The sequence below is a fragment of the Triturus cristatus genome, chromosome 1_1 (genome assembly GCF_964204655.1).
Source record: "Triturus cristatus chromosome 1_1, aTriCri1.1, whole genome shotgun sequence".
NCBI lineage: Eukaryota > Metazoa > Chordata > Amphibia > Caudata > Salamandridae > Triturus > Triturus cristatus.
The window spans coordinates 119,121,112-119,143,426 of record NC_140579.1 but is presented as its reverse complement, the minus strand read 5'-3'; the positions used below and the strand labels follow the sequence as shown (position 1 = coordinate 119,143,426).

General features: G+C 45.7%; 1 protein-coding gene across 1 annotated transcript in view; it reads left to right on the top strand.

The window, feature by feature from the left end:
• Nucleotides 1-11,147: 11,147 nt before the first annotated feature.
• Nucleotides 11,148-22,315, top strand: part of LOC146869723 (uncharacterized) — an 87,222-nt gene continuing 76,054 nt past the window's right edge. Inside the window, exons 1-2 of the mRNA XM_085640212.1 lie at nt 11,148-11,322; nt 12,573-12,821. Coding sequence (XP_085496338.1) covers nt 11,148-11,322; nt 12,573-12,821 — 424 coding nt within the window. The remainder of the gene's footprint in view (nt 11,323-12,572; nt 12,822-22,315) is intronic.

Sequence of the window (22,315 nt, the reverse complement as noted above, 5' to 3'; positions counted from 1 at the left end):
AATGTCAGGATTCACTGAAGTTGTGGGTTCCTCAGCAGCTCTGCCTGCTAGCCTTGCACACGCTCTGCCTGTTTGGATGACAGCACAATTCCATCATAATGTTTACACATGCAGTGAGATTTACGTTGCCATTTGTCTTTTAGTTACCAGCTGGCCCCATGCAGGGACGTATCTACCAATGGTGCAGCAGCTGCAGTGGCACCAGGGCCTGCAGCCGGATAGACCCGTTGAACTCTGAAAGTTGCTGTATTTACTACCTCAACGGCAGTCAAAAAGGCCATTTTCCTTACTTGCATTCAGGCCCATTGCATCTGTGCTACTCTACTGACTCCACTCGATGACACCCTGTTCTACTCTGAGCCACTCCACTCTACAACACTCTACTCTACTCTAAGCCCCTCTACTCTACACCCCTCCACGCTATGACACTTAACTCTACAAAACCCACCTTTACTCTACAACACTCTACTCCACTCTAGGCCCCTCTACTCTACACTCCTCCACTCTATGACACTCAACTCTACGAAACACACCTCCACTCTACAACACTCTACTCCACTCTAGGCCCCTGTAGTCTACACTACTCCACTCAATGACACTCCAGTCTATGAAACCCACCTCCACTCTACAACACTCTACTCCACTCTAGGGTCCTCTACTCTACACTCCTGCACTCAATGACACTGCAGTCTATGAAACTCACCGCCACTCTACAACACTCTACTCTTCTCTAAGCCCCTCTACTCTACACTCTTCCACTCTATGACACTCAACTCTACGAAACACACCTCCACTCTACAACACTCTACTCCACTCTAGGCCCCTGTACTCTACACTCCTCCACTCTATGACACTCAACTCTACGAAACCCACCTCCACTCTACAATACTCTACTTCACTCTAAGCCCCTCTACTCTATACCCCTCCACTCTATGACACTCAACTCTACGAAACCCACCTTCACTCTACAACACTCGAGTAAACTCTAGGCTCCTGTACTCTACACTCCTCTGTTGCAGGGATTCTGCTCATGCACGGAACTACGCGCAGGAAACCAGGACCTCAGTGAATTGCGGTGTACCAGAAAACTCACCTCAGTACCCAGAACCCCTATCTGACTAGCATCAGTGTCTCATTCGTTCTCTGTATCATCTCAAAGCTACCAATGATTAGACAACCCAAAACAAGCGACTTAGAGTACTCTCAGGAATGGTGGGAATCAGAAACACCTCTTTGTTATTATTATTATATCAATCCACAACAAGAGTAATCAGAGACGCAGTAAATTTTAAAATGTTTCTTTTTAACAACGTGCTCTAAGGTGCAGTACTTTGGCTAACATAAGCAGACAAATGATTAAAAACAAAACCATCAGCATTGTTACAATACCATAGAAAATGAAGGGAGAAATCATATTACAAATGACAGTGGAAAACAACCACCCTCCCTTCGCTAGTAAACTAGTTCTAGAAACTAATAGAAGGTCTCTACGCTTGCATGGGGAACCCATACCGTAAATATCAGCTTAGGTGAATCACATCACAGGATCAGCTGTGTCTGGAAAGGTTTTCTCCAAGTGTCTGAATCATGCATGCAAATGCAATATTAAAGGCACTCGAGTTTCAGATATTTGCAGCTGTGTGCGTGTTATGTCTAGAGCATGGGCCGATCAACCTGAATTCAAAAGCATACATTGTTATTTGAATTTGACGGCTTCTGCATACAGTGTTCAGACTAAGGTCCCGGTGCACGTCTAGGGATGTGAACAACAGACCGTTCTCATGTGAAGAAAAAGCAAGCAAGCAATTTTTCTTTCAATAACAGCTACCTGCAGTGTCGTGTGCAAAAGCAGCAAAGTGGCAAGATAGCGTTTTACATCTAGAGCGCTTATGCTAACATAGCAATGTGTGCACATAGAACCCCGTATCCACTACTCCCTCACTTGATCGGACCACAAACAGATTAGGGAAGGCACGTATGAACGCAGAGTTCAAGTTCTAGTCGAGATAGAACCAAGTTCATGAATTGCCAAGCCATATAATTGGTAGTGACAGTTAGGAAAATGTGTTGGGAAAAGGAAAAAATTAAAACATCTCTCAGGGGCGTGACACAGCCCAATGTAGAGTAAAAGAAAAAATCTGGATTAGAACGAGCGGAAGATGGACAACTGCCAATTTAACCCCTTCTTTGCCCATGACGAGCTGGACTCGTCATGGAGCACAGTCGCGCTGTGCCCATGACGAGTCCAGCTCGTCATGGCACCCACCCACGGGGAAAGCGCTGGCGCTCCCCCGTGAGTGGTCGATCTTTTTTTTTTTACTGGGAAGGCAGGGGAAGACCTTCCCCTGCATCCCCCTGCCCCCCGCGTCATCAATGACGTCAGCGCGCGAGCCACGCTGACGTCATTGGAGGTTTTCCGTTTGCACTCCGAGGCGCAGGAAGCCATTTGCTTCCTGCGCGTCGGAGAGTAAAGGTGAGTTTTGGGGCTGGGGAGGGGGGATTTTTGCATCGGTGGGTGTGTGTTAGGGTGGGGGCACTTTGGTATGCCCAGGCATGCCACGAGGCTCGGCTTCGTTCGTGTGTGCCTGTTGTTGCTTCCCTGTGAAATGGATCCGAATTTGAAAAAAGCTTGTCTTTCTAGTTGCTTCCCTGTGAAATGGATCCAAAAATGCAGAGAAATGTCCTTCTTTTTAATTTTTCAAATCCAAAGTGCAGCAGCATGTAGAGAAATAGAATTTCTTATATGAGAATTAAATACCTAACTAATAGCAAGACAGAGGGGTTGCAAAGTGGCCAGATTGTTTTTTTTTACATCCAAATACACCAGCCTCACTTTACCGAGTTTGCCAGTGAAGTGCTACTTTCATTTTCTCGTCTTTCTTTGAAGAGCATTGTTGTTTCCAGGTTGGGAGAGTGTACCATTCCTGGAGGTACTGAAATACCTGGTTGATGGGTGGATTGGAAAAAACAATGTGTACCATGGCTCTGTGTTTATGGATGTGGTCTTTTTATACCATACTGCTTACGTTTTGTAAGGATGTAAGCAATGGACAGTGAAACGGTTCCCTTCAGGGCCCTCTAGTCATGTCCATAACTTTTCAGGTGAAACTACTCGCTGATTTCTAAATAGTTAGTGAGAGATCGTTTAGGTTACCATGTTGTTTCTGCTTACATTTCACATGCTTTGCATTCCCTATGAGTGGTTGCTTTTTTTAAATTCTTTTAGGCAGCATATTACTCTTATCAAGTGCATAATGTGAATTGAGCCACATCCAAGTGTTTATAGTGGGCACAATTAGGTTATAGCTGAAGGCAGTGCGAGTTTCTTTCAGTGGGCGAGTATGGTGTTCAGTGGGGATGTGGCACTATGGCCAGAGCTGTGGAATTTGGAACTGGGGAACCGGGTTCCGCATTCATGACCAGTCCACCACACCACTGTACTGAGGGAGCACATTCCCATGCTAGACCGTAGAAGGCCCCACTAGACCTTAGAAGGCTTGATATCTTAGCACAAGCAGGTGTACCCTAGTGGTGTCAATTGTGGGTTAACCTTGAAGGCCTGTCCACCACAATCCATACTGAAGTTCATCTCCAGTCTTGCGGGCAGGCGTACGAAGCAGCACACCCTAGGGCAACAGTGATCCAGTCGCTGTGACTGTCACTGAGGTCACATGAACCTTGAGCAGGTTAGGGCGATGCAAACGGTGTGACCTCACTGGCTACCTATTTCGGGTGGGTGTTTGCATTGTGCTGAGGGGATTACCAGGTAATTATTCACGCAGCTCTCTGATGGATGTCACATGAGGTAAAATACTGCAATAAATGGCAGACACTCTGAAAACAAGAGCAAACGTTATGTTACATGAGGCAATGGTGGTAATTGTGCATGTATCAAAAGCAATCAAAATACTAGAGGTAGCAAACAATACGTTACAAGAGGAAAAGTGACGTGTGCAAGTTACAAAAGAGTACAAAGTACAAGTAGATGTATAAAAGTGAAATAAATGGCGGACACTGAAAACACAGGAACACACTGGGAAGGCACTTTTACGGGCATGGAGAACAGAATTTCCTATAATGTAAATACTTCCTTCAGACAATAGAGAGGGTGTGAATTAAGTTTGGAAGTGTCTTTGCAGGAGGAGAAGTTTGAGGTCAGTTTTGAAGGACTGGGAAGAGGGAGGGGGTGGTCCGGAGCTGAGGCTGAGTTCCAGATTCTCGCCGCGTTGCTTGTAAAGGATTGGGCCATCGATCTTTCCTTCTTGAAAGTGGGAGGTTCAAGTAATACATTTTGCGCAGTACGTGATGGTCTAGAGCATTATATGCATATGTGACAATAACGTTTTTTTCTCCTTTTTATTCTAGTCTAAAGCTTTTGATTCCTGATTCCAGTTTTGACATTGGTTGTTCTGCAGTTTTGTGTAGTTGCATTGTTTTGGTAAGAATATTTTTTTTGTTTTGTTGTATTTACTCCAAATGAGTAATGTTTGACTTTATGGATGGGTGTGGTAAGGAAGCCAACCTTGGCTTCATATTGGTCTACTAGCCCCTTGTTGGCAACTGCCACATTTCCTGCAGTTATGACTCGTAATCGGTATTTACTTTTGCTACGTATGCTGCATTTTGTTGATAATTCTATGGCGTTGCCACGAGATCACCCTGACTGTGACCGTCTTTTTAAGATTCGGCCCGTTCTTGATCACTTTGTAGATCAATTTTCTGAGATCTATACTCCAGGGAAAGAAATATCTATTGATGAGTCTTTGGTCTTGTTCAAGGGGTGTTTGGTTATTAGGCAGTACATCCCTAGCAAGAGGGCACGCTATGGAATTAAGCTGTATATGTTGTCTGAGAGTAGGACAGGATATGTTTTTAATTTTCGTGTGTACACTGGTAGAGATTCTACTATTGACCCCCCAGGTTGTCCGTCCACTTTTGGAGTTTCAGAGAAAATTGTATGGGATCTTGCTAGAAGACTGTTTAACAGAGGCCACCATTTGTACCTTGATAACTTCTATACTGCTGTGAAATTATTTAAGGAATTGTATAAAGTGGACACTTTTGCATGTGGCACAATCCGCTCTAACCGTAAAGGTTATCCGAAAGAGCTTGTTTGCAAAAAACTTCAGAGGGGGCAGTGCAGTTCCTTGCGTAGTGATGAACTACTAGCTGTAAAATTTGTGGACAGGAGGGATGTGTACATGCTGACTACCATCCATGAGAGTACTTCACCTGTGGCTGTTTGGGGTCAGGTTGCTGAAGTGCGCAAACCTGTGTGCATTCTAGACTACAATAAGCACATGGGTGGTGTTGACAGAGTAGATCAGAGGTTGGAACCTTACTCTGCTATTCGGAAGGCTTATGTTTGGTATAAGAAGTTGGCCTTCCATTTCTTCGAATTAGCAAATTTCAATGCTTTTATTGTGTTCAAGGAGTGTTCTCCTGCATCAAACTTTACATTTCTTCAGTTTCAGCACTCTGTGATAGCTAGCCTTATTGTTGTGGAACATGCAAGTGTTCCTAGATTTGAAGTGGTGGAGGATGTGGTTCCATTGAAAGATCGCCACTTTCCTAATTTCATCCCTCCCACACCGGCAAAAGATTTTCCCACTAGGAGATGCAGACTCTGTTGGTGAAGAGGTACGCGGAAGGAGATTCGTATGTACTGCCCCGACTGTCCTTCTAAACCTGGGCTGTGTGTCCCTGCTTGTTTTAGAGCATACCACACGCAAAATAATTTTTGGGAGCATTCATGAGTGGTAAAGTGAACTGCCTGGTCTGTATTCTTTGAAAAAATTTGATTCTGTTTCAAGGTTGGCGTTAGTGCAATGTATTTAGTTTCTGAATTTGTGTTTGTAGATTTGTATCGATTTGCGATTTGTTTGTGTTTTTATTTTTGTCTAAAACAAATCCTAAATGTGTTGGCGGTGTGTGTGGACTGGCACTTGGTTGGCGGTGTGCGTGGAATGGTGCGTGGCTGGCGGTGTGTGACTAGTGACTTGCTGCTGGTCACTACACACACTGCTAGCTGAGTGCCACTCCACGCAATCCATCAGCTTGTGTAGTTGCTGTGTCAGGAATGTGGGCGTGTGAAAGTGATGGGCCCTTGAATGGCGCTGTGTGCTGGTGTGAGTTTTGTTATGTGTGGGCCCGCGGCTGGCGGTGTGAATGGTTTTGTATGTCTCACACGTATGAAAGGTGTATGAATGGCCTGTAAAGAGGTTGGTGCCTTGACGTGGCTTTACAGCTCACGAGCTGTAAATCAATGGTTCAGTTTCTCGCCCTTTCAATTATCAACAGTGCATTTCATTTTTGTGAAAGCACTTGCTAATACAATTGTATATACTGAACCATCACCCACCCTCGTGCCAAATCCAACCAGTATGTGTGTGCGTTTGAGGAATAGATGGCTGTGCAGTAATATTTGCCTTTCTGAAGCAGGGTGTACCTTGTCCCTTTTGTGAATTTTGTAATGTGTTGTTTTTGTGCCTGGTGGTGCGAATGGTCTTGTGTGTATCACTTATGAAAGGTGTGTGATTGGCCTGTAAAGCGGTTGGTGCCTTGCCGTGGCTTTACAGCTCACGAGCTGCGAGTCATTGGTTCAGTTTTTTCTCCATTTAATTATTGACAGTGCATTTCATTTTTGTGAAATCTCTTGTTAATAAAATTTAATATACTGAACCATCACTCGCCCTCGTGCCAAATCCAACCAGTATGTGTGTGCGTTTGAGGAATAGATGGCTGTGCAGGAATCTTTGTCTTTTTAGTTTCTCTGCCAAGGTGTATGTTCCATGTAAGAATAACCCACCAACTGTAGATATTGTCGTAAACCCACGGAGTTCATGGTGATGTCTCTCTTGTGAATTCCAAAAAGTTATTTTATCCACAATGTCCTGCAAACCTCAAAATGTTTGTCACATTTTCCTTGCAATATTGTGCCGAAATTCTCATGCTGTAGAAACAAACAATGTCAAAACGATCAGGATTTGCAAGGGGGTCAACTGACTTTTTGGCCTGTGCTCGGCGGCCATCAAGGGAAACCTACCAAACCCATACATTTCTGAAACCTAGACACCCGGGGGCTTCCAGGGAGGTATGGCTTGCGTGGATCCCCCAACGTTTCCTTACACAGAATCCCCTGCAAACCTCAATTTTAGCTGAAAAAAATCACTTTTTTCACACATTTTTGTGTGGGAAAGTTGTGGCATCACCGGGCTCACTCAAATTTCCCACCTCCCAGCGTTCCCCTGGGTCTCCCGGTAAAAATGGTGCCTCATTTGTGTGGGAGGCCCCAGTTCCCGCGACAGGCAAGGGCCCAAAACATAGTGAGGGGACTTCAAATTTGCCTATCTCAAAACCACCTGGTTTTGCAAGGGGGGTCACCTGGGTTTTTGGCCCGGTGCTCTGCGGACATCTAGGGAATTGTTAGAATCCGGGGTCTCTGGTTGGTGCAGGTATGCACTTGCGACAAGCAGGGACCCTTTCCTCTAAGTCAGGGCGTAGGATTACCTCTTTAAAAATAACCCCTGCTCACCCTCTAGGTAACGTGGCGCGAGCAGTCAGGCTAGATTTCCAGAGGGCATTAGGTTAAGCGTTCAAGATATCCCACACAATAATCACCACCCCACCACACAGAGACACAAGGCTGTATTTATGAAAATATAGTTCTTTATATAAATCTCTTATGCAGGCTTCAAATACAGTCTTTTCTCTTTAAATAAGGTTCCAGTTACTTTCAATGCTTTTAGGCAGTCCACAGATGTAAAAATGGCAATGTTCTACTTCAAATAGCTCTCTTGGGGTGTCTGTGCGCTTCGTAGCACCTCTAGTACGCTCCGTACCAAGTTTTGGAAGTGCTTTGCCGTTTCCCATGCTTCTCGCGTGAGCACGCGTACTCGGGACGTGAACCGTACGGACCGTACCCTCGTAGGTACGTGTCGTACACGTTCGGTACGCCTCTTTCAAAACCTCACGCTTCTCGCGTGAGCAACGTCCTATACTTTAAATGGAGTACGGTTCGTACCTTTCCGGGTCGCCTCTCACAGCTGCTACAAAGGTTGCAAAAGTTCACGCTTCACGCGTGAACAGCGTAGCGGGTCTAAAGCACCAGTACGGCCCGGACCAAGCAACGGACGGGTCGTACTTCAGCACGCTGCTCACAGTACCTTAAATTCTTGAAGGGCAAAGTTCCTGGTGGCACCAGAAGTCCGTGAGGGGTGTCCCACGTCGCGCTGCTGTCCCTTGAGGTTAGGGGATGGCGATGCTTCGTGGGGCACGTCTAGGCTTCCGGGATCGCACCAGAGGTCAGAAGCAGGAGGGGCAGCTCGGGGGCAATTTCTTCAGCGCGTCGCGCTGCCAGCTTCACTCAGAGGACGCACAGTGATTCGAAGGTCCTTACAGGGCTTCCACGGCCCAGGGGGGTCGCAGAGGCTCGGCACTCGGAGCCTAGTCAGTCTCTTCCTTGCGGTGCGAGCTACGGCTCGGGGGGCAGTTGCTCGCGGTGCTTGGACCAGGTGGACAGGTCTTTGCGGTGCTAGCAGTAGCCCCGGTGGCAGATGTCGCAGTGCTCAGATGAGGGGCGCACATGTCTTCTGGGGTCAGCGTTACAGGATCGCCTCCAGCAGCTTCTCCTCTTCTTGGGGAAAGGTAGCGCCCACTGTTCCTGGGGCGCAGTTCAGGGGGCAAGTTCACAAGCAAGCCCTTGGAGATTGTTTGTAAGCACAAGGTGATCAAAAGTGTTTTCTTCTCAAGTCTTTTCTTCCTCTCCTTCTTGCAGCAAGGCACCCACCACAGGCCAGTCTCACAGGTCAGAGACAGTAGTCCTCCATGCAGCTTTCCCAGGTCCTTCTCTTCGGGCAGAGTTTCTTCTTGGCACAAACAGGATCTGATTTCTTAGGAGCAGGGCTCCTTCTTTTATAGCACAATTCTTTTGTTCTTTGTCGCCAGGGGGCCTGGGCCTGGCTCAGTCCAGTTTTGGAGCACTTTGTTGTGGTGACTCTGCTTTTTCCTTTCATCAGCAGGGCAGAGACATCAGCCGCTCCACAGGGGGCGGAGCCGGCATTGTGGTGGCAGAGCACAGGTCTATTCAGAGTCAAAGGTGTACTCCTCCCACCCATACTGGTGTAATCTCTCTACCACTGGCTTAATAAGACCTTCTTGAGTGCCCATGTTTCATACATGTGCGCAGAGCATCTGGGGTGGTTTAAAACCATATGTGTAATAACTTTAAACCATATGTGTAACAATACCAATCCTCTTAAGGTACAGTACATGTGGCCACGCTACATATTATAAACGAGTGGTCCCTTGCATCAGGCCACTGAGTGACTTGTTTGGTTTTGAGATTAAGAATAACATCAAACCAACATTTTTGTACATTAATCATTTATTGATTTTTTCAGCTTATGTTTGGATACGCCAAACTATTATTTCACTGTGCTCTGAATCCTTGTTCCTGTGGCTCCCCTGCTTTTAAACTACAGACTACATTAGGTCCACATTAAGAATATTATTTTTCTTGGAACCTTTATGCAGCTAAATCCAATAATGGTTTGTACATCGTTTTTCTAGAGCGGTGCCCCACCCTGAGCTGTTGCCAGGTTGAGGAGAAATGTTTACCCAGCTGACAGCGGGTAAGCTTTATTGTTACTTTACATTATATTTTTCAGCACTGGTCCTCTGATATGTCTTAACAGAATCACGGATGAATTAGATATCGTTCTGTGTTTTGTTCATTTCCTCCTTTATAGGTATTGTGATGTAGAAGAACAGACAGACTGACTCAAGTTTCTGTTCGTGTATCCTTTTCTGTTTTTTTCACTTACACTTTCATGCAGCAGCACCAGTAGAGGTCCTGATGAAAGCTCTGCCCACGTATGGGCGTTAGGCTGAAACATGTCGACCACTATTTTCCACTCCACCATAGCGGTTTAAATCCATACCGCTGGTGCACTGTTTTTAATACTGGTAGAGAATGTATTAGAATAAAACATATGATTTACACTCCCTAAATTGTTTGAATTGCAAATTTTTTTGCTTTGCCCTGCGCCCTTCCTCACATCTACTTAGCTCATCATATGTGGATTTAGCTAACTCCACACAACTTTGAAGTAAAACATCCCTGAGCTCCTTCCTCGTAGAGAGGAAGTTGTAGCCCCTGGAGGAACTAGGTTTTCCTCTGGGAGGAGATTCCCAAATGATGAAGCATGTCACCTCTGGTGAGTGAGGGAATTCGTCCTGTAAAGGGATATGCCCATAGTTATACACTGTGAGGTATAGTCATAGGTCTAGCGCTGATAAGTTGACTGTATAGGAACAGTGCTTGTATAAACTTTTTTCACAACACTTTGTTCATTGACCCCAGGATTTCGTACTGTGTATCGATATTTGCTATGGGGAATAAATCCTGTTGTGGTCATTAAATATTCCCTTAGAACCCATCTTTCAGAACTGTAATATTTTTTTGTTTCTCGCGCAGCTTTGTGGCTGTGGGTCTCTTTTTCATGGGAGTATCACTATTGGTTACTTCTAGTTCTTTTAACAGACAGTAGTGTCAGGGTGAGCCCCTGTTGTGCAAGAATATTTAGGCACTAAGTTATCCCTTTTCAGATATTTCTCTGTACACTTTTGACTTAGATATGGCGGAACAACAAGGCTTAGCGTTTGATGATTCGCTGGCACAGGCCATTTTGAATACACCAAGCATTATAGACACGTTTCAAGGAGGCACAACTACATCAGGAGATGATTGGTCGAGTTTGTTGACACTCAAGAAGTCTCATTCAAGAATTTATATACACGGGGCTATCATGACGGAATATTTGAGGGGAAACTGTGCATCTACTGGGTTAATTGTCACCAATGCTCCCCGTCTGTTCCTCGATGATAAGACTTTTCTTAAAGATTGGTCTTTAATAGCCTGGAGATGTACTCGCGATTGGCTTATTTTAATCATTAGCACAGCTAAACGAATCGCTGATACCATCTTGATTGAGATACAGGCTTTAGAGTCACAGATTAAAGTCACCTTATCAGCCACTGCTTTCAAAAAACAAAATGAAGAAAACAATAAGAACAATAAGGAATTCAAGGACTCAGTTCTGACAACTAAGATCAATAAATTTTAAAAAGATCTAGCACGCTTCTCAATGGAGAAGATTTATCCTTATACAAGTAAACAATATGTGCCCCCTCAATATAATCGGCAAGGCCGGAGATATGGGTCTAATTACTCATCATCAGGAAGCGATGAATGGTCTAGTGACTCTGACACTCCCAATCAAGGGGATCCAATGGTCAAAGGACAGGGTCGCAGAAGTAGAGGTAATTGGAGAGGATATCGAGGGGGTTTTCCTTCCCAACCACATCCCCAATGGTGGCCTCGGGTACCTTTTGGTTATCCACCTCTACAACCACCTGGACATGTCTTTCCTTATCAACCACAGCCCCAAATGTATCCCAATCAGCCTTTTTTAGGATTTGGCCGGGGCCGGCCCAGAGGCAGACGCCGGAACCAACAGGCACAGGTACATTGGGCAGACAATCCACCCGCACGCTCCACTCGGAGCACGACAGACAAACAAGCAGGTCCAAGCAACCAGATGACCTAGTTATTAACTTGAGTAACAGAACCTTGACTGCAGATGAACTGTCTCTTCTCAATAAAGGATTGGGTTTCGTACCCTCACACCGAGGTGACACTTTTGAAATTAAGCAAGAACTTGCTCAATTTTTTCGTAAAGTTCGTCTCAATTTTTTCTTCAGAGACAAAAGTCCAGACACTATTGACTTACTAGATAAGAACACAGGCCTTAGAAACAAATCGACGTTTTCTCCTCTTTCAAATCAAATTCCTCCACAGGTACTTACTTTTGAAAAAGCAGTCAATGCGCAAGTCACTAAGATCTGTGACAGTAATGAGAGACAATTTCAAAACCTCAGTAAGAATGAACAACTAGCGATGCAAATCCTAGCTTCAGATAACACTATTACAATCAAACCCGCCAATAAAGGGGGAGCGATTGTGATTATGGACACTACAGCCTATCGTACGGAATGTCTGAGGCAACTTGGAGATACCCGCTTCTATAAACAACTCAAAGAAGATCCTACGAAGAGACTAGAACTTGAGATTAAAATAGCCGTAGAGGAAGCGCATACCAATGGGTGGATTACTTCCCAGGAATCCACTTTTCTGAGAAAGTCCTTTCCAGTTGTACCTTATTTCTATACGCTCCCTAAGGTGCATAAAGACCAGAGGCCTCCACCTGGCCGGCCCATTATCTCGGGATTGGGTTCTCTGTTAGAACCCCTTTCTACATTTGTAGACCACTTTCTCAGACCCCTGGTAATTGAGATGCCAACCTATCTGAAAGATACCAAGGATGTTCTTCTTTAAGTGGATGACATTGATTTTGACACGGAAAGTGATTTCCTTGTCTCTTTCGACGTGGAATCTCTTTACACTTGTATTCCCCAGGATGAGACCCTTGCTGCCATTGAATCTCTACTACGTGAGAAAACGCTTGATTCTATTACCCCTGTTTCATTCAGTATTAACTGTGCCTTTCTAGCCATGAAACAAAATTTTTTCAAGTTCGAGGATCAATTTTTTCTGCAAGTGTCCGGAACTTCAATGGGGAGCGTTTTTGCTCCCAGTCTGGCCAATCTCTATGTGCACATGTTTGAGCAGGAACATGTCTTCAGCACCAATAATCCTTTCAAAGACCATATACGTCTTTGGAGACGGTATATTGACGACGTGTTGGTGATATGGAGAGGCAACCTTTCTTCTATCCTTGAGTTCAAAGAGTGGCTCAATGGTAGGAATGCTTACTTGAAGTTCATGTGTGAATATAGTAAGACCAACTTACCATTCTTGGATATTACGATCTCTCCTTTAGCAGGAGGTCAAAGCACTGAGCTTTTCAGGAAACCCATGGCTGAAAATTCCCTTCTGGCCTATGATAGCTTTCATCCACAGGCTTTGAAGGCAAATTTACCCTTTGGACAATTTTTACGAGTAAAAAGGAATTGCTCCACCATGTCTAAATACATAGAGCATGCTGAGAACCTATCGGTTCAACTTGAATCCAGGCGGTATCCGAAAAAACTCATTAAGAACTCTATGAAACGTGCGGCTAATAACAATAGGTCAGCATTACTAGAGTCTATAAATTCGAAAGAGCCATCAGAGAGGATTACTTGTGTCAATACGTTTTGTAGTTTCTCCCACAAAATAAAGAAAAGTATTCTCTCAAATTGGAAGATCTTGAACATTGACTCTACACCATTACCTCACCCGCTTTTTGCATTTAAGCGCAGTTCTAATATTAAAGATCGGTTGGTACACACCCGTCCATGCAATGACAGAGAAGCTACACAGAGTACTTTATGGGACCTACCCCTGGTACGAGGCCATTTTCCCTGTGGCTCCTGTTCGGTTTGTTCCCAAACGACCCATGTAATTGAGATAGATATTGGTTCCTCAAAGCAATGGGTCTTGATGACCCACACTAATTGCAATAGTGAAAATGTGATTTATTTAATCACATGCCCTTGTGCCCTCCGTTATGTGGGGATGACCACCCGCAAGATTAAGATCCGCATTCTGGAGCACAAGAGCACGATCAGATGCAAGAAGGCTGTAACGAGGTTGACCAATCATTTCTTGACAATTCAACATGATCCACAAGACCTTCACTGGACAGTTCTAGAGAAACCATTCATTCCTAGTCACGTCGTCGATGTTTCCACCTTCCTGTTCAGGCGTGAACAATGGTGGGTGCATAAATTGAAGACAGACGTGATAGGTCTGAACGATGAAATTCCATGGGTCTCCCTATGACCCTCCTCAGGTGAACATTTAGTTTCGCTGCATGTCCCTGATTATTTTTTGAAAGAGGAGGAGTGCTTTACTGTGAGGCGACTATTTGGAACATGGGCTTCGTCTGTTGGTTTTATCTACCTTTCTAGATAGGTGATGGGATCTTCTGCATTACTGTCATGATCCATTTGCCTTTCATTTCCACCGGCTTTCCTGTGCCCAATAGTAAAGAAAAACTGTATCTGAATGGGGCGTACATATACCATTTTCGTGTTTTGTGAATGAGTTTGATCGAGACAACTTACAAAATAATTAGGGTTATATTTTATATCCTTTGTGAATATGGTCATTGTCAGTGAGTGTATGCTGGCTCTCTCTTTTTGGCCGCCACAATTGATTAGAATAAATTTCATTACCACGCAGGCGCATTATTAGATCTACCGATTGACGATTGGCACATGCGCATTATAGTAGTGGCATTGTTTTGCGCTTGCGCGCGAGTACTCCGACATGGGGAACATTACACCGGGTTTCAATTAGCGAGATTGACTCCGGTATTTAGCGGCGTATTCTCGTGGGTTACTCACCTCCGGTTACATGCTCATTTTTGCCCGGAGTACCGACGGAGAGGTGAGTCCCCCCTGTGTGTATTCTGTTATCATTTACAAGCTGATGAGTCTGTCTGGTTAGACGCTTTTAATTGGCGCTTTGTCACTCAGCGCAATATTCGGCTGTGAGTTTCAAAGTAGTTTTGCCTGCCACTGGCTTAATAAGACCTTCTTGAGTGCCCATGTTTCATACATGTGCGCAGAGTATCTGGGGTGGTTTAAAACCATATGTGTAATAACTTTAAACCATATGTGTAACAATACCAATCCTCTTAAGGTACAGTACATGTGGCCACGCTACATATTATAAACGAGTGGTCCCTTGCATCAGGCCACTGAGTGACTTGTTTGGTTTTGAGATTAAGAATAACATCAAACCAACATTTTTGTACATTAATCATTTATTGATTTTTTTAGCTTATGTTTGGATACGCCAAACTATTATTTCACTGTGCTCTGAATCCTTGTTCCTGTGGCTCCCCTGCTTTTAAACTACAGACTACATTAGGTCCACATTAAGAATATTGTTTTTCTTGGAACCTTTATGCAGCTAAATCCAATAATGGTTTGTACATCGTTTTTCTAGAGCGGTGCCTCACCCAGAGCTGTTGCCAGGTTGAGCAGAAATGTTTACCCAGCTGACAGCGGGTAAGCTTTATTGTTACTTTACATTAAATTTTTCAGCACTAGTCCTCTGATATGTCTTAACAGAATCACGGATGAATTAGATATCGTTCTGTGTTTTGTTCATTTCCTCCTTTATAGGTATTGTGATGTAGAAGAACAGACAGACTGACTCAAGTTTCTGTTCGTGTATCCTTTTCTGTTTTTTTCACTTACAATTTCATGCAGCAGCACCAGTAGAGGTCCTGATGAAAGCTCTGCCCACGTATGGGCGTTAGGCTGAAACATGTCGACCACTATTTTCCACTCCACCATAGCGGTTTAAATCCATACCGCTGGTGCACTGTTTTTAATACTGGTAGAGAATGTATTAGAATAAAACATATGATTTACACTCTCTAACTAGTTTTAATTGCACATTTTTTCGCTTTGCGCTGCGCCCTTCCTCACATCTACTTAGCTCATCATATGTGGATTTAGCTAACTCCACACAACTTTGAAGTAAAACATCCCTGAGCTCCTTCCTCGTAGAGAGGAAGTTGTAGCCCCCGGAGGAACTAGGTTTTCCTCTGGGAGGAGATTCCCAAATGATGAAGCATGTCACCTCTGGTGAGTGAGGGAATTCGTCCTGTAAAGGGATATGCCCATAGTTATACACTGTGAGGTATAGTCATAGGTCTAGAGCTGATAAGTTGACTGTATAGGAACAGTGCTTGTATAAACTTTTTTCACAACACTTTGTTCATTGACCCCAGGATTTCGTACTGTGTATCGATATTTGCTATGGGGAATAAATCCTGTTGTGGTCATTAAATATTCCCTTAGACCCCATATTTCAGAACTGTATTGTTTTTTTGTAATCTCTCTACCCACCAACTGGCAGCCAGCCTGTCTCCTGGAATTCCCCAGCCCTGCTCCTTTACTGTTACTAGGCAGAACACACACACACAGCAGAGGCGGACTGATATGGCCAGGTCAGTAAATACTAACTTTCTAAAAGTAGTATTTACAAACACAGGATATTAAAATAAACTTTACTAAAAGAAGTATTTTATTATTCTGAGTTCAGGCATACTAAACTTGACTTTCTACCATGCTCTCTGAGTCCACTGGGATTACAGTGTGTAGTAATTCCAGCAGCACATTCTGGCCTATGGAGAGCAGGTAGCCTTCAATAGTGAAAAACGAAAATGGCTGTAATTCACTATTAGGACATGCCACACACATCAGGGCATGTCCTACCTTATACCTACAATGCACCCTGCCCTTGGGCCTACCAGAGGGGTGACTAATATGTAGTTAAGGGAAGGTTTGGGGACTGGCAAGTAGGTGCACTTGCGCAATCAGCGCGACAGTACCAGACCGCGCGCAGGTTCTGCAGTGGCAGACCCTAGACACATTTTACTAGGCCGCTTCTGTGGGTGGCACAACCAGTGGTGCAAGCCCACCAGCAGCATTTGTATTTACAAGCCCTGGCACTCCTGGTGCACTTTACTAGGGGCTGTTAGTAAACCAAATAAGCCAAACATGGACACCAATCAATGTATACACTTTTCCAAAGGGAGCACTTGCACTGTGGCACTGATTAGCAGTGGCACAGTGTCCTGAGCAGCTAACACCAACAAAACACAATGAGGCACATCAGCAAAAAGTGGAAGGGAAATTCACGCCAAGGTGCCAGGTCTAACGGGAAACCTACCAAACCCATACATTTCTGAAAACTAGACACCCGGGGGCTTCCAGGGAGGTATGGCTTGCGTGGATCCCACAACGTTTCCTTACCCAGAATCCCCTGCAAACCTCAATTTTAGCTGAAAAAATCACTTGTTTCACACATTTTTGTGTGGGAAAGTTGTGGCATCACTGGGCTCACTCAAATTTCCCACCTCCCAGCGTTCCCCTGGGTCTCCCGGTAAAAATGGTGCCTCACTTGTGTGGGAGGCCCAAGTTCCCGCGACAGGCAAGGGCCCAAAATGTAGTGAGGTGATTTCAAATTTGCCTATCTCAAAACCACCTGGTTTTGCAAGGGGGGTCACCTGGGTTTTTGGCCCGGTGCTCTGCGGACATCTAGGGAAACCTACCAAAACCATACATTTCTGAAAACTAGACACCCGGAGGCTTCCAGGGAGGTATGGCTTGCGTGGATCCCCCAAAGTTTCTTTACCCAGATTCCCCTGCAAACCTCAATTTCAGCTGAAAAAATCACTTTTTTCACACATTTTTGTGTGGGAAAGTTGTGGCATCACCGGGCTCACTCAAATTTCCCACCTCCCAGCGTACCCCTGCGTCTCCCGGTAAAAATGGTGCCTCACTTGTGTGGGAGGCCCAAGTTCCCGCGACAGGCCAGGGCCCAAAAGTTAGTGAGGTGACTTCAAATTTGCCTATCTCAAAACCACCTGGTTTTGCAAGGGGGGTCACCTGGGTTTTTGGCCCGGTGCTCTGCGGCCATCTAGGGAAACCTACCAAACCCATACATTTCTGAAAACTAGACACCCGGGGGCTTCCAGGGAGGTATGGCTTGCATGGATCCCCCAACGTTTCCTTACCCAGAATCCCCTGCAAACCTTAATTTTAGCTGAAATAATCACTTTTTTCACACATTTTTGTGTGGGAAAGTTGTGGCATCACCGGGCTCACTCAAATTTCCCACCTCCCAGCGTTCCCCTGGGTCTTCCGGTAAAAATGGGGCCTCACTTTTGTGGGAGGCCCAAGTACCCGCGACAGGCAAGGGCCCAAAACGTAGTGAGGTGACATCAAAATTGCCTATCTCAAAACCACCTGGTTTTGCAAGGGGGAACACCTGGGTTTTTGGCCCGGTGTTCGGCGGCCATCTAAGGAAACCTACCAAACCCATACATTTCTGAAAACTAGACACCCGGGGGCTTCCAGGGAGGTATGGCTAGCGTGGATCCCCCAACGTTTCCTTACCCAGAATCCCCTGCAAACCTCAATTTTAGCTGAAAAAATCACTTTTTTCACACATTTTTGTGTGGGAAAGTTGTGGCATCACCGGGCTCACTCAAAATTCCCACCTCCCAGCGTTCCCCTGCGTCTCCCGGTAAAAATGGTGCCTCACTTATGTGGGAGGCCCAAGTACCCGCGACAGGCAAGGGCCCAAAACGTAGTGAGGTGACATCAAAATTGCCTATCTCAAAACCACCTGGTTTTGCAAGGGGGAACACCTGGGTTTTTGGCCCGGTGTTCGGCGGCCATCTAGGCAAACCTATCAAACCCATATATTTCTGAAAACTAGACACCCGGGGGCTTCCAGGGAGGTATGGCTTGTGTGGATCCCCCAATGTTTCCTTACCCAGAATCCCCTGCAAACCTCAATTTTAGCTGAAAAAATCACTTTTTTCACACATTTCGGTGTGGGAAAGTTGTGGCATCACCGGGCTCACTCAAATTTCCCACCTCCCAGCGTACCCCTGGGTCTCCCGGTAAAAATGGTGCCTCACTTGCGTGGGAGGCCCAAGTACCCGCGACAGCCATACCTCCCTGGAAGCCCCCGGGTGTCTAGTTTTCAGAAATGTATGGGTTTGGTAGGTTTCCCTAGATGGCCACCGAGCACCGGGCCAAAAACCCAGGTGACCCCCCTTGCAAAACCAGGTGATTTTGAGATAGGCAATTTTGATATCGCCTCACTACGTTTTGGGCCCTTGCCTTTCGCGGGTACTTGGGCCTCCCACACAAGTGAGGCACCATTTTTACCGGGAGACCCAGGGGAACGCTGGGTGGTGGGAAATTTGAGTGAGCCCGGTGATGCCACAACTTTCCCACACAAAAATGTGCGAAAAAAGTGATTTTTTCAGCTAAAATTGAGGTTTGCAGGGGATTCTGGGTAAGGAAACGTTGGGGGATCCACGCAAGCTATACCTCCCTGGAAGCCCCCGGGTGTCTAGTTTTCAGAAATATATGGGTTTGGTAGGTTTACCTAGATGGCCGCAGAGCACCGGGCCAAAAACCCAGGTGACCCCTCTTGCAAAACCAGGTGGTTTTGAGATAGGCAAATTTGAAGTCACCTCACTACGTTTTGGGCCCTTGCCTGTCGCGGGAACTTGGGCTTCCCACACAAGTGAGGCACCATTTTGAACGCTGGGAGGTGGGAAATTTGAGTGAGCCCGGTGATGCCTCAACTTTCCCACACAAAAATGTGTGAAAAAAGTTATTTTTTTCAGCTAAAATTGAGGTTTGCAGGGGATTCTGGGGAAGGAAACGTTGGGGGATCCACGCAAGCCGTACCTCCCTGGAAGCCCCCGGGTGTCTAGTTTTCAGAAATGTATGGGTTTGGTAGGTTTCCCTAGATGGCTGCCGAGCACCGGGCCAAAAACCCAAGTGACCCCCCTTGCAAAACCAGGTGGTTTTGAGATAGGCAATTTTGATGTTACCTCACTTTGTTTTGCGCCGTTTCCTGTCGTGGGCACTAGGCCGAACCACACAAGTGAGGTACCGTTTTTCTCTTAAGACTTTGGGGAACGCGGGGTGGGTGGAAATTTGTGGATCCGCGCAGATTCCGGAACTCTCCAACACAGAAATGTGGGGCAAATGTGTTTTTTTTCACAATTGTTTAGGTTTGCAAGGGATTCTGGGTAACAGACCCTGGTGGGAGGCAGTCAAGTCACCCCATCCTGGATTCCCCTGGGTGTCTAGTTTTCAAAAATGTATAGGTTTGCTAGGTTTCCCAAGGTGCCCGCAGAGCTAGGGTTCAAGAACTACAGCTAGTCATTTTGCCAAAAAAGGGTCATTTTTCACTGCGAAATTGAGGTGTGACCACGATGGGTTTTGCGAAGTTTCCTGTCACGGGCACTAGGCCGAACCACACAAATGAGGTACAGTTTTTCTCGTAAGACTTTGGGGAACGCGGGGTGGGTGGAAATTTGTGGATCCACGCAGATTCTGGAACTGTCCACCACAGAAATGTCGGGAAAATGTGTTTTTGTGATAATATTTTAGGTTTGCAAGGGATTCTGGGTAACATAGCCTGGTGGGAGGCAGTCAAGTCACCCCATCCTGGATTCCCCTGGGTGTCTAGTTTTCAAAAATGTATGGGTTTGCTAGGTTTACCAAGGTGCCCGCTGAGCTAGGGTTCAAAAACTACAGCTAGTCATTTTGCCAAAAAAGGGTTATTTTTCACTGCGAAATTGAGGTGTGACCATGTTGCGTTTTGCGCCGTTTCCGGTCACGGGCACTAGGCCGACCCACACAAGTGAGGTACTGTTTTTCTCGTAAGACTTTGGGGAACGCGGGGTGGGTGGAAATTTGTGGATCCACGCAGATTCCGGAACTTTCCACCACAGACATGTGGGGAAAATGTGTTTTTTGACAATTGTTTAGGTTTGCAAGGGATTCTGGGTAACAGACCCTGGTGGGAGGCAGTCAAGTTACCCCATCCTGGATTCCCCTGGGCGTCTAGTTTTCAAAAATATATAGGTTTGCTAGGTTTCCCAAGGTGCCCGCAGAGCTAGGGTTCAAAAACTACAGCTAGACATTTTGCCAAAAAAGGGTCATTTTTCACTGCGAAATTGAGGTGTGACCACGTTGCGTTTTGCGCCGTTTTCTGTCGCAGGCACTAGGCCGACCCACACAAGTGAGGTACCGTTTTTCTCGTAAGACTTTGGGGAACGCGGGGTGGGTGGAAATTTGTGGATCCACGCTGATTCCGGAACTTTCCACGACAGAAATATGGGGAAAATGTGTTTTTTTTGACAATTTTTTAGGTTTGCAAGGGATTCTGGGTAACAGACCCTGGTGGGAGGCAGTCAAGTCACCCCATCCTGGATTTCCCTGGGTCTCTAGTTTTCAAAAATGTATAGGTTTGCTAGGTTTCCCAAGGTGCCCGCAGAGCTAGGGTTCAAAAACTACAGCTAGTCATTTTGCCAAAAAAGGGTCATTTTTCACTGCGAAATTGAGGTGTGACCACGTTGCGTTTTGCGCCATTTCCTGTCGCGGGCACTAGGCCGACCCACACAAGTGAGGTACCGTTTTTCTCCTAAGACTTTGGGGAACGCGGGGTGGGTGGAAATGTGTGGATCCACGCAGATTCCGGAACTTTCCACCACTGAAATGTTGGGAAAATGTGTTTTTTTTGACAATTATTTAGGTTTGCAAGGGATTCTGGGTAACAGACCCTGGTGGGAGGCAGTCAAGTCACCCCATCCTGGATTCCCTTGGGCGTCTAGTTTTCAAAAATAAATAGGTTTACTAGGTTTCCCAAGGTGCCCGCCGAGCTAGAGTTCAAAAACTACAGCTAGACATTTTGCCAAAAAAGGGTCATTTTTCACTGCGAAATTGAGGTGTGACCACGTTGCGTTTTGCGCCATTTCCTGTCGCGGGCACTAGGCCGACCCACACAAGTGAGGTACCGTTTTTCTCGTAAGACTTTGGGGAACGCGGGGTGGGTGGAAATTTGTGGATCCGCGCTGATTCCGGAACTTTCCACAACAGAAATATGGCGAAAATGTGGTTTTTTTGACAATTTTTTAAGTTTGCAAGGGATTCTGGGTAACAGACCCTGGTGGGAGGCAGTCAAGTCACCCCATCCTGGATTCCCCTGGGTCTCTAGTTTTCAAAAATGCATAGGTTTGCTAGGTTTCCCAAGGTGCCCGCAGAGCTAGGGTTCAATAACTACAGCTAGTCGTTTTGCCAAAAAAGGGTCATTTTTCACTGCGAAATTGAGATGTGACCACGTTGCGTTTTGTGCCGTTTCCTGTCGCGGGCACTAGGCCGACCCACACAAGTGAGGTACTAATTTTCTCGTAAGACTTTGGAGAATGCGGGGTGGGTGGAAATTTGTGGATCCACGCAGATTCCGGAACTTTCCACCACAGAAATGTGGGGAAAATGTGTTTTTTTTGACAATTTTTTACGTTTGCAAGGGATTCTGGGTAACAGACCCTGGTGGGAGGCAGTCAAGTCACCCCATCATGGATTCCCCTGGGTGTCTAGTTTTCAAAAATGTATAGGTTTGCTAGGTTTCCCAAGGTGCCCGCAGAGCTAGGGTTCAAAAACTGCAGCTAGTCGTTTTGCCAAAAAAAGGTCATTTTTCAGTGCAAAATTGAGGTGTGACCACGATGCGTTTTGCGCCGTTTCCTGTCGCGGGCACTAGGCCGACGCACACAAGTGAGTTACCGTTTTTCTCGTAAGACTTTGGGGAACGCGGGGTGGGTGGAAATTTGTAGATCCACGCAGATTCCGGAACTTTGCACGACAGAAATGTGGGGAAAATGTGTTTTTTTGGACAATTTTTTAGGTTTGCAAG